The sequence below is a fragment of the Melozone crissalis genome, unplaced genomic scaffold, assembly GCF_028551555.1.
Source record: "Melozone crissalis strain CALT ecotype California unplaced genomic scaffold, PUWL_Pcris_2 ptg000033l_1, whole genome shotgun sequence".
NCBI classification, from domain to species: Eukaryota; Metazoa; Chordata; class Aves; order Passeriformes; family Passerellidae; genus Melozone; species Melozone crissalis.
In genome coordinates, this window is record NW_026535811.1 from 5536436 (window position 1) to 5549496 (window position 13061).

Here is a 13061-nt window from a genome sequence, read left to right on the forward strand (position 1 = left end):
AGGGAAAAAACCCAGCAGTAGTCTAGACAAAAACCAGTTGCATAAAATCTAACAATACCTGCCTGTTTTTTCAGCCTCTCTCAGGGTTAGAGCCGTCAGTGTGAGTGTTTCACACCTACCAGTCAGGAGTTACGGCTGGGACATGCTGTGCTGCCAGATGTTTTGTGACTTAATACCCTCCATTAAAGTCTGTGAAGAGGATTGAGACCATGCATAGGAACACTAAAAAGTCACTTGGCACCTGCATCTTGACCAGCCTGCAGCAATTCTCCTAATAAAGATCCACAGCTTGCTCTCTCTGCTTTCAGCCCAGACCAGGGTCAGGTAACTTTACTTTGCCAACTGTCCTGATTCTTGCATTTCTTATCCCAGGATCCTGCTAAAACCGATCAGGATTCAGCTATTTAATAAAATAATTTTGAAGTCAGATTTTTTTCCGCCCTGCTCCTTAAATTGCTGGTGCCAGCTGAATGTGTAGGATGGATCTGCCAAATGGGCGTTGGGGGTCTTGTCACCCTTGAGTGGGACGAGACCTTTAGAGGAACTGAGCAAAAGGAAAGAAAACAAAGCCTGAATAAAATGTCCCAGTCTTGGGAAGAAAGATTCTCTACCGATAAAGTCATCGTGCACGTTAAAAGGGAGTGAGGAAGAAGGAAAATGAACACAAGATATGCAAAATCAGTAACGTTCAACCTGTCAGTGGATTGCAGAATAGTTACACCAGGTACACTTTGTTCATCGTACAAATTAAAAAAGGAAAAAAAAAATAAAGTAGTACCCTTTCCCCAACCACACGTAAAAAAGCACTTAAAAGTTCAAAGGTAAAGCTTGGCACATTCCAAATACGAAATGACTCACTTGACATGCAGCAAAATATACAAGAAGTGATTCTTTTTTTTTCTTTTTTTTTTTAAACAAACTTAATTCAATTCATTATCTTTGCTTGGCACAATTGCAATTCATTTTAAAAAAATATTTGAAAAATACTGAAACTGACCTGAATTCAAGTATAACGGTTTCTTCAACAGAAACATTATCAATGCAATAAAACATCACACGGAATATATCGAAGCGTAACGTCTTCTGGTTTGTTTTTCTTTTTTTTGTTTCCCCCCCACCCCCGTAAATTTTTTTTCTTTTTCTATACAGTTTTAATGCCGACACAACTTACAATTTTATTTTAAAATTAATATTATTGCATTGTTTTTGCATATCTTGTGGAACAGAAAATGCAAAGTTACTGATTCCCTTTTCGAAAGCAGAGACAGTGGTTTGTTTTTGCATTCGAATGGCCCCAGATACAGATCTCCTGCAGCTCAAACCAGGACGTGGAGAACTGCTCTTACACACACGCACACTCACACATGCACTCACGCTCGCTCCCATTGCTCCCACACTCACAGATACACTTAGCACTAAAAAGAACCCAAATCAATCACTCAAATGTGCAAGACTATATCAAGTGCATTGCCTACTATCTTTAAATTATAAAACAACAACAACAAAAGGTTTCAGTTGCTAGTAAATAAAATTACAAATCCTCGGTGTACATAATGGTTGGCAAAACTCATCTATCATTATACTTCTACCAAATTCCAATGGAGAAACCACCCCTACCCCAGTTTAAATAATAATACAACATGATCAAACCAATTTAACATCTGCAAAGGTGAAAATAAACCAAAACAAAAAAGGTAGGTGATTACAAAACGCTGTAAACACTCCCTTCTCCCTCAAAATAATAATAATAATAAAATAGTCAAAATAAAAACTGCAACATGCTTTCAAGAAAATACCAAACTGCGAAACAAGAAGAACTCTGCACAGGCCTGGCGGCCTCTCAGCCCCGCCGCCATGCCTGCTCTCCCATTGGCCGGCACAGTTGGCGTGCTAGCTCTGATTGGCCAGCAGAAAACCGCCTAAACTCGGATTGGCTGGCGAGTGACCACCCGAGCTCTGATTGGCCGGCAGGGGCCGCTGCCGGAGTCTCGGCAGGGCTGGGCCGCGCCTCGGGCTTCTCCTGCTTCCTCCTCCCCGTGGCCGTGTGGGAATCCACAGCAGAAGTCTTCCTCTCCTTCCGAATCAAAGGGCCTTGGCTTTATGGAGACGGTGAGGCTCATACAGAACATGTGCAAAATGATTTTTACAAGCAAGGTTGAAAGACACCCGTTTGGCGCAGGGTCCTTTTGGCTAGGGCGATCCACAGGAAGCTGAGGTTCCCCTTCGTGCTCCGGAGGCAGCTGTCGTTCCTTGTGCAGGGACTGAAAAAAAGAGGGAGCTGGCTCTCCTCCTCTTCTTCTCCTCCTCCTCCTCACTCTTCCCTCATGGACACGTGCTGGGGTTATATCCGCTCCTGAAAAGCTTTCTTACACCACCCAACTCTGCGACTCGTCCCAACAGAAATGAATGAAGAACGCTGTTCCGGTTACTCCAGGTCACGAGAACAGTGAGGCACTTCTGAAACAAACCCATTAGGAACATTGAAACAAATAAAAAACCAGCATCGCTTCCAGCCCTGGCAACTACAGGCTGCTGATATAAATCCTGCTGTCCTTGAGCTCCTCCTGACTTATCCTACAATCCGGGTTCTGCACCTCTTCCTCTTCCTCTCCTGCACTGTCCTGCCCTGGGTCCCTGCAGTTAGCAAAAGGCAAGAGGTTGCCATTGGGGCTCTGCTTGCTGTTACCATTGAGAATGTTGTCTGCTGCATTTTCCATCTCTTCTATCGTCATGTCACAGGCGTCTGCGAGCTCCTGGGTTGTGACCTCAATGAACTTTGGATCTTGAGCAAACTGCATCAGTCCTTCCGAAATCAAGACCTTCAAAAGCAGGTGGGGAACCAGAACACAAAGACACGTGTTAGTACCCTGCAGCGCCAACCCTGCAGCACCAACCCTGCAGCGCCAACACCACCACACCTCCAATGCAACCCTCTTCACTGCTGTGTTTCCTCCTCCCATTCACGCTTCTAAACCTGGGAGAAGGGCTCTCCTACTCCTGCTGCCCTGCTCTTCCAGGGCCACGTTCCCAGCTGGCCGTGGCCCAGCATCCTCGGTGCCCGTGCGCTCTTACCGCTTCCACCAGGCTGCTGGCGCTGCCGTGGAACTGCCGGCTGCTCCCCGCGCTGGGGCTGGGCACGGTCAGGGACACGGGCCGGGCTCTCCTGGGGCTGCCGCCGCTCTCGGGGTACCGGGAGCCGCAGTGCACGGACGGCAAGCTGCTGTTGAGCTTCTCCGAGGAGTCCGCCCCGTCGAGGCGCAGCGTGGGGATGCTCTGTGGCGGCCAGCCCCGGTTGCACGGCGTGGCCGGGGGTGTCGCGCACAGCCGAGAGAACGCGGTGGGGGAATGGCTTCGCTGCAGCAGGGGACTCAGGCCGGCCACTGCCAGCGCCTGCGGACACACAGGGACAGCGTGAGCAAGGGATTGTGGGGCTGGAACAAGGACATGGTGGATATTTTTGCCCCCGACGAGGGGGAGAGAATGATGCATCTGACTCCATCTCCACTAATTAATCACTTTATTATACTGTGTTATCCTGTATTACATTACACTCTATTACATTACATCTAAACTGAATCTGCCAAGCACTCAACCCTGCACACACTGCCTGAATCTCGTGACAGTCAGCCCACAGTCCCGACTCACATACACACACACAGCCCTGATAGGCCAAGGAAACAAAACCCCATCACTCTGGGTAAACAATCTCCATATTGCATTCTACTCTGGCACAACACAGGCACAGAAAATGATAAGAATTGTTTTTCCTTTCTCTGAGGTTCAGATTTTCTCTGTGAAGAGAAATGTGGCTACACAAGGAGGTGCTGGAGAAACCATCCAGGAAAGGCCTGGAGAGTCTTGAGGCTTGTGAACAGCTCCTTCAAGGGTTTGGATGTGTGCTGCAAACTCATTTTGCAAGCTTTCCTTTACATGGTGTGCCCTGTGCTAGTGCCAAGCACTGGATTGGAAATGTTCAGAACCGCAGTTCTTTAGCCTGGGAGCCATGGCACTGCCAGGAGGGTGCAGTCCCATTCCCATGGCACTGCCAGGAGGACACAGCCCCATTCCCATGGCACTGCCAGGGGGGTGCAGCCCCATTCCCATGGCACTGCCAGGAGGACACAGCCCCATTCCCATGGCACTGCCAGGGGGGTGCAGCCCCATTCCCATGGCACTGCCTGGAGGGTGCAGTCCCATTCCCATGGCACTGCCAGGAGGGTGCAGCCCCATTCCCATGGCACTGCCAGGAGGGTGCAGTCCCATTCCCATGGCACTGCCAGGAGGGTGCAGCCCCATTCCCATGGCACTGCCAGGAGGATACAGCCCCATTCCCATGGCACTGCCTGGAGGGTGCAGCCCCATTCCCATGGCACTGCCAGGAATATGCAGCCCCATTCCCATGGCACTGCCAGGAGGGATGCAGTCCCATTCCCATGGTTCTGCCAGAAACCTCCTCTCCAGCAGGGGAGACAGCAGCTCATTTTCCCACCACTGACACCACACACAGCACAGGATTTTACTGCCAGTTGCTGTTTTTAGTGTCTACTGAAGAGATACCAGATATGAATTTTAGAGTGTGTGCAGTTGGCAATAACTTGAAATCCACCACTGGATTTTAAGGCATCTGCTATTGGTGGGAGAATCAATATCTGATGATTATACTTTCAGCCATCCAGTCCTTCCTGTAATCATACACACAACCTCTGAGTCATTCAGCCTGCTCTTAAAATGAATTCCTCTTGGTGCACAGGGCTGATCTGATGCCTTATTGATGGTGACTGCTTCCTTGTTCTGTAAGCAAGACTGTCAGAGTCATGAACTCATCTCACAGAGCTCATGGCTGAGCAATGAAATAAATGCATAGAAACTACAAAAGGGTGTGGACTGTGTTGTGTTCTGTTTGGGGCAAGGCTCTGTGCTCAGTCTAAGCTAACTGGGCAGAAAGGGACTGGAAAGCCTCCCTGCTCTTCATGCCTGCCTGAAAACACTGCCTCAAAGACATGACTTCCACAAGACTCAAACTTGCCCTTTGGTGATGCTCCTTCCCTCCACTGACCACAGTGAGGCTGAACTGACTAATTTAAATTAGACAGCTCACTTAAAGCTACCTAATGTTCAGTGAAGCTCAGTCCATCTGCCACTGAAATCCTTGGGAACTGATAATTATGTTGTGCTGGTAACTTCAGTGTCAGGAAAAAAAAATTCATTCTGAAAAAAATAATTAATTCTTAGTCACCTGCAAGTTCACTGAGGTTTTCTCAGTAATTAGATGTCAGACTCCTATCAAATTTCAGTGAGCTAGAAAGCCCTTAAAACTTCTGAATAAGTCATACCCTGCAGGCTCTGATGGCCTCAGCACATCCCTTAAACTGCCAGGACGGCAAGGAGAGACCTGGATCTGTCAGGCAGGACAACAGAACCAATTTTCCAGCTTGTTGGCAGAAACTTACACAAAATGTTTTATCAGGAAGCTGAAGGAAGCTGTGTGGGATTGCTTTGAGTTTCAGCTGAACACATTTACATATCATGATGTACAGGTATTCCCTGAGAACACCTCTTCAAGCCTTTACAGCAACCTTTCCATTCTGTGGGGTTATTTTAGGCCCTGTTGTTGGTTAACATTTTATAAACAGGAATATTGCTGAGTGTTGTCAGCTGGCAGCCAGATGCCTCTTTCAGGGTAGCCCTTCAGCCTGGCTGAGTGACACCTGTGTGGGCAGAGCCCCATCTCTCCAGGTTTTGGGCTGCATGGTGGGATGGGGAAGGGTGAAGAGGTTTGGAGGGAGGTGATTCTGTCAGCTGTGTGTGTTGGGAGGGCTGAGAGGCTGTGTTCCCTGTGTTCCCTCTGCCTGGCCTGCCTTGGGAAGGCAGGAAGTCTCAGGAGGGCTGTTGATGCTGTGGTGAGTGTGGGAATCTGTTTCCTGACCAACCCTCCCTGCTTCATCTTGTTTTCTGGTTGTCCCTGCCACAGCTGTAACTCTCTGCAGACCACTGCTTTTGGAGCTCAAGAATTAAAGGATAACTCTCTGAAAGTGGAGGTGAGGAAAGCCAGGGAGCCTCAAGCCCACCCCTCTCTCACTCCTCTGACTTCTCACTCCTCCTGTTCTTGCTGTGTGGCATTTTCTGCCCTTGTGGCAGCCTAAAAAGCAGCAGGGCCATTGTCCCCTGCCTGGGGGGACTGCACAGAGCAGGATGCCCCACCTGCAAGGCTGGCACTGCCATCTGCACCTGTTTCTTTTATGGTTGACAAAAAGAGGCATCATCAAACCAGAAGACACAGCTCTCCTTTGGAGCCTGACAGCTGCCTGATCACCCAGGTAGTGTATATTTGCCAGGCTGCTGAACACAGTTACAAAGGGCTTGAGAAGCTGATTGATGACATGTAATCAGTTTGTGTTTTAAAATGGTTAATTACACTTACTGGTTACCTTTAATTAATATTAGACTGTGCACACTTTATTCATGTGCATACTGCCATCAAAGGCAGGGTAATTGCACTGCAGCATGCAATTTGGATAGTTATTTTCATATTTTTGCTAGAATTTTATTCATTCATGAGCATCATACAAGGATAACTGTGGCTGACTCCAAGGGACATATTCCTGTAGCACTCTGGGAATGATAAAAATCCTGATTGCTAAAACCTGAGCCTTTGGTATGGGTGACAATCCATCCCAAATGGTTTTTAATCAGTGGGTTGGGATGCTCTGGGGGCACTGCAGGTGGCAGGGGCCACATGTGGTTATTAACACTCACCTGATGATGGACCAGATGCAAAGGCAGGACTGTCTTCTGTGAGACATCCACACCCTGGTTTTTCTGTCTTTTCAAACACTCTAAGTGAAAAGATGCTCTTCGACCTGAAACAGCAACACACACAACGTGTCCATCACTCACAGCACACTACAGGAAATCTGTTTTCAGTTTCTTTTAGTGCAGTCCCACTGGACACACAGCAAAGACACACTATGCTTTAGGTTCTTCCCCTCAACACTGAGCCCTTCCCAAAGCAAATGTATTTACAGAAAGCACTCAGGCATCACAAAGCAATCAGCTCCACCTTCCAAGCAAGCTGCAAGGTAGGATTGCTGCAAGGTGGGATTGCTGCAAGGCAGATTCTGAACACTTTTTTTTCTGAGCACTTTTTTTTCTGAACACTTTTCTCCTCTAAAACAAGTGCAGCTGATCTCCCTCCCAAGCAGTGCAGAGCCCTCAGCAGGATGTGAAGCTGAGCCTCTGGTGCTGGGCAGGCAGGGACATTGTGCTGCTCAGGTGACACCGGCACCCTGCTTGCATGTGATCTGTGTCCCTCGGCTGCCAGACACACCACACTTTGTGAGACTGTGTCTATATCAAGGTCAAGTGCCACTGAATCAATCAGTGGGGAATTTGCTGGTGAATGGAAGGTGACTCAGACAGAAATGAAGCTTTTTTGGAATTTGGAAGGAAGGGAAGAGAGAAAAAAACATTTCAGAGGGAGCTGCTGAAACAGTCACGGTTATTCACTCACTATAAAAACTTTAATTATATATCATATAATTAAAGTTTTATATATTTTTATATATTTAATATAATTCAACTTTACTTCTCTAAATATGAGAAAGGTACTCCCAATGAGGAATTTAAAACTAATGAAAAGTATGTTTATGATCAAGTGCTTTACTTCTGAAAAATGGCAAATAAATCCAGTATTAAAGATTCAATACATGGCACATTAAAATATTTTGTGATCTTCTTCATTTTGTTGACATTTTTCTAAAGAAGGAAAGAAAATGAGAATCCTGAAAATAATAAGTATAATATTGGATTGCTGAGAAAAAGCCCTCTCAGGGTGGAGAAAATATGTTATAACCCAGAGAATGAATGTTACAATGCAGGTTAAAAGTATTTCCTCTTTCTTGAGGAAGAAAACAACTATATGTAATATATATATTATGAATTACATATATTATATAATATATATGATTCAGTATTATATATATTATTAATGTATATTATATATATATTCACTAGAATGCCGTTAGTGAAGCATTGTATCAAGGGCTGACTGCCTTACAGATAGATAAAGAAGTGGTCATTTTCTAATATTTTAAGATTTGAAATAAAGGAAATGTTGCTAGAACAGTGAAGCATCCTGAAGGATTTCAGTGAAGACTCAGTTGCCTCACTTTAAACATGACACTACCTAGTCTGTCACTGTTATTCTGTAAACATGTATTTTATACACACGATTCTTTTTAGTTTCTCCCTTCAATGGCCTTTTTCACCACACCAATACTCAGAAAAAGGCTGAAAAATGCTATACGCAAGAGTTCATTTTGTCACAGACTCTTGATACTTTCATAAAACCTTGTGATTCATGGGTTTCATCTCCCAGTGAAGCACTTGAAAATCTCCAGGTACAATTAGAGCAGAAGGCAAATGCATGTTGTATTAACTTAATCTGACATTCAGTGTGCTCCTGGCAGCAGCCAAAGGAGACAATCTCTCATTTCTCCTTGCTGAATACACACAGAGCAGAACGCTGTAGGCTCAAGGCTCACCTGCTCAGTGACTCCCTGGTAATTGTTTGGAGAGCATACAGCTCTCAAATAAACTGTCCTAATTCACAGGCAGGTTGATCAAACAGATCCCAGGGACTGTCCAAACAGCCACAGGTTCATCTGTGAAGCCAGCAGAGCCATGTGCCTGACCAGCATTGTCTGCACACCCTGGGATCCTGCTCTCATGGGCTGCAAACAGCAACACCTGTGCCCACCCAGGCTGGGATTCCTTCAGGGACATGTGGGAACTCCATCAAGGTGGAGAAACCCAGCCCAGCCCTGCAGGGAGCTTACCTAGAGCTGAGGAGCACAGGAACCCCTTCTTGGGAGAGGGCCGGGTGTCCTCTCCTTTGCTGTGCTCTGGTGGAGTGAGTTGCCTGTTTTCATCATCTTGGTATGCAAGCCTGGGGAGGAGAGCGGGGGGATTTAGAAAAGGAATGATGATACTGGGCAGAAAAAGCCCCTTTTCCAGCAAGGAAGCCAGGGAGGTCATGCTAGCAAAGGGATGCAAGAGCAAGCTGGCTTCAAACTATTATTGGTCCAGAAGAAGTAACAAGAGACCACGAGACAGAGAACTCTAAAAATGAGCTCTGGGAACATCAGGAGGGAGAATTGAATGTGGGGGGCAGCCCTGCAGATATCTCATTCAGAGAAAGAAAATTCTAGGTGAAAAATAACCTTAATGCTACTTCAAGGGCTGAACTGGAATTATGTTCTCATATTTGAGTTGTCTAAAATTTTCTGACCTTCTCCCATAAATAGAAATTTCTGTAGAAAAATGTCACCTCTTCCCACCTCTCCCCCTTAATTAAAGAACCACCCAAACACCTTGACTAAAGCTCACATTTCGGTAGAGAGCAGACTTGGTTCACTACAGTACTCAATGTCTTCATTCAAATTTTCATCATAAGTCTCATCCTGAGACACTTCCTCTTGGCAAACAATTGCCAGCTGGCTGTCTCTGGAACTGGAGCTAATGAGCAAAAAAGACAAGTCAAGATATGGAGATGGTAAAGACAACCTGTTACAAAGACAAGAATGACAGGCTCCATCTGTCCCAGTTTATTATAATGCTGAAGAGCCTTCATAGGAAAATCAATGACTGAACAGAGCTGCAGAGTTCACAAATACAAGGCAACAATCTTTGTCTGTGTCCTCTTTCTTAAACTGTAAATGTATTTTGTGCTTTGTGACTACCTGCACTCTGTGAATGTGCACATCACACTGATCATTTCCAGTGATCCACCTCAATGAACTCACAGTAAAATCTGGGATGGGCTCTCAGGAATAAGCCTTTTCCCTTGTTGGAAAAGCCTTGGTTATGGATATCAGAGAAGCCTCCTGGGCACTCACAGTAACCTTCTCATCTCTATCATGTGTGGCCTTTGCCTCCCACATCCCTCAGTCTGCACCAGCTCTGTCCTCTGCCTCCTGGTCATGTTCTCATCCTTGTAGGCTTTTCCACCTTCCTTTTGTCCCTTTTTTAAACTGCAGAGTGCTTCTACTGAATTCAGCAGGATCTGTCCAAAGCCTCAGGTGTGCCAGCCCTTAATTCCCTGCTTGCCTCCTCACTGTCCCCCTGTTTCACATTTTGGCACTCATATTTCTCTTCATTTGGACTTAGTTTTTTCTGAAGAGTAAAATAAAATCTGGAGGTAGCTTGAATCCTTGAGGTATGGACATGGAGGTAGTGGAAACTATTTCAGTTTCTTACTAGCATTTGCAGAAGAGAGTAGGGTGGCTTTTTTTAATATATCTTTTAGGTTGACATTATCTTGTCATGTGGTTAAAGCAAAAACCATTGGGAGAAATGTGGGTATGCATTGTGTGAAGAAGCCTGTAGGACAGTGCTGCAGGGACCCTCCACTGAAATGGGAGGCAAATAAAACTGCTAAGGTGCAGAGGGGAACAAAATCAGTATCTGGCATCTCCTCCTGTTCAGCTGTCTGTTTAGCCAAAACCATACAGAATTTTTGCATGAACATGCCAGGGTGTACTTCACTGTGTTGTGATCAGAGGATGTACAGATGTGTGAGCCCAGCTATAATCTCTAAAAACTCCCAAATCTAGAAAATAGCCAGAACATTGACTTGCCCCAAGTGGGGGGTATTTTCTGGAGCTGTCATGGTGCTCAGTATCTCTATTCCAGCCCTACTGACACCAAAAAGGAGAGGTCACATTCAGCATTAGTGGGAATTTGGAGTTTGAACAGATGAAGACAGGGGGTCTTACAGCCAGGGAGCATGGGAGGGGTAAGGAGAACACGTACCGTGCCAGTGTCTCGTAGTAATGTGTCCTAAGGCAGGGAACGTGCCCAGGGGAGCAAGGAGAGAAAAGAACACCCTGTTAGCAGTGTCACACCAGCACGAGTTCAGCAGGGAGGAGGGCAGAGGGAACACATCTTGTGCAACTCCCCGTGGCCTCCCTCAGGAAGGCATGAAATGCAAAAACCACAGGACTCTTCACTTGGGCAGTTCTGCACCCACTGGAGCTCCTCTGCCTCATTGTCCTATTCTGTCCTTTCTGGGGGCAGCATTTGGCCACCTTTTCACACTGTTCACTCTCTGCACTGAAAAAAAAAATCCATCTCTTTCCTGCTGTTTCTGAAAGTATTAAAAGAAATCCCCCACTGAGAAAAATTATATTCCTTTTGTGTTAGTCATCTGTGTGTAGAGAGCCTGAAAACTCTCCAGAGAAGGGAATTTTCTTTGCTTTTTTCCTGAAAACCTTGCCTCCCTCTTCCCAGAATGTCTTTGGTGACCTCTGTAGGGATGTGACCTGCTAAATGAAAACCCACTGACTTCAACAAAGCTCCCTATTGGGCTATTAGGACATGAAGAGCAGTCTCCTACCAGTTGATAAAACACCTCCCTGTGGTGAAGGAGGGATAAATAAGGTTCCCTTTGGATCTTACAAAGGTTTCTTCCTGATAAATCCCAAATAAATAGAGTGTGTTGGTCAGTAAGAGTGCTGGTGCTTTGCAGTGGCCAGTTGGTGCACATCTGTGGGCTTTGGCACAGGTAGAGAACCAGAGGGCTCAATCCAGGCTGCAGGCTGGGCAATGTCTGGAGTGACTCTGGCTCAGCAGCAGTGCTCTGGTGTTTGCATGCACCTTCCAACACCCGCTCCCCTGGCTCCCTCTCTGCTGGGACACTCACCTTTTGGAGGGGAGCTTCCAGGGAGCCTCCTGCACACATATGGTGGGTGACAGGGGTGTCCCATGGCCTTCCACTGTGCTGACAGTGCTGGGGTAGCTGGGTGGGCTGGGGAAGCGACACAGGGCGGTGTTGTTGGCGTTGTTGATGTTGGCATTGGAGCCTGAGGATGAGTAGCTGCTGGGAGTGAAGGTGGAGTCCACCAGCTTCTCGTGAGATGGAGACTCGGTGTCGCCGTGGTTGTTGCCAGACTTGTTGATGTGCAAAGGTCTCTGGGTGGTGAACGTCTGGGGGAACCCACTCCTGCCATCACTTTGGTAGTAGCTCACATGGTTTCCAAACAAGCCTCCAGCTCTCTGCCAGAGAAACAGAAAGGGTTTTTCCTTTGTGAGTGAGATGTGCAAGGGCCATGGTGTTTTCCTGCTTAGACTGTTCTTGAGGGAAAAAAAGGAGGACCAAAGTGAGCATGATGGCCGTGGTGCTTTCTCTTCCAGAAAGCAGTGTGAGGACTTCTCTGTCACAGAGACTGGCTACACACAGACTGGGATTTCAGAGGGCTGGCAGGTGTGTGTCTCCACACCTGTCACCAGACCTGAGAGTCCAGGACAGGGTATGGATGCAAGAACCTGTGTGGTTTTCCCAGTGCAGTTACAAAGGAGCACTTACATATGAGGGGGAATTTGAGAAGAGCACCAAAAACTATTAAGTACCTGGAGGAAGAAAGGAAGAGAAATTTAATAAGCCAGTTATGTACTGTTATGTGGGTAATGAAAGGAACTGACAGCATCTTTCTGTAAACAAAGGAGGAAAATGCCAAAGGAGAGGAAAAGTTACCAAAGAAAACAGTTGTAAGAAACAAGAATGAAATAAGAAAGAAATGTTTCAGCTAAGTTGCTCAGAAAATTTCCTTCTTCCATAGGAGCTCTGTGGTGTCTTTGCGAACTTTTTGGAAGGATGCTACCAGTGCCACTGAAAGGAGTGAACAAAACACTAAAGTGTGCCTGGCTGCTGCACTGATCTGTTATTTAATTTCGGTTTCATGAGGGAATCTTCCCATGAGAAGTTTCCCTTGAGAGAAAGAGAGAAGGAATTGGGATAAAACTGTGCAAAGACCCTAGGACCTTTCACTTAGGACCTAGGCCCATCACTGTTTTCTAGTAAGATCTACCAAACAAGGAGCACCCAGCTGAGTTGCAGAATGAACAAAAGAGAATGTTGTTGCATTGTGATTTCAGGGTTTACCCCAGAACCTCAGGTCCCTCCCTGAAGATTCCCTCCCAGGTGTGTCAATCACCTCTCCTTTCCTCTCCCTGACCCCTGCCCAGCACTGTCTGTCAGTCCTGGAATTCCAGAAGGGTGTGGA

The 13061-nt window shown here is 46.5% G+C and overlaps 1 protein-coding gene across 1 annotated transcript in view; it reads right to left on the bottom strand.

The window, feature by feature from the left end:
- Nucleotides 1-270: 270 nt before the first annotated feature.
- CACNA1C (calcium voltage-gated channel subunit alpha1 C) overlaps nucleotides 271-13061 on the bottom strand; it is a 408531-nt gene continuing 395740 nt past the window's right edge. The window contains exons 43-49 of the mRNA XM_054281854.1: nucleotides 11702-12054; nucleotides 10813-10839; nucleotides 9388-9516; nucleotides 8838-8947; nucleotides 6757-6860; nucleotides 3073-3390; nucleotides 271-2819 (exon numbers count right to left, since the gene is read on the bottom strand). Coding sequence (XP_054137829.1) covers nucleotides 2523-2819; nucleotides 3073-3390; nucleotides 6757-6860; nucleotides 8838-8947; nucleotides 9388-9516; nucleotides 10813-10839; nucleotides 11702-12054 — 1338 coding nt within the window. The 3' untranslated portion in view covers nucleotides 271-2522. The remainder of the gene's footprint in view (nucleotides 2820-3072; nucleotides 3391-6756; nucleotides 6861-8837; nucleotides 8948-9387; nucleotides 9517-10812; nucleotides 10840-11701; nucleotides 12055-13061) is intronic.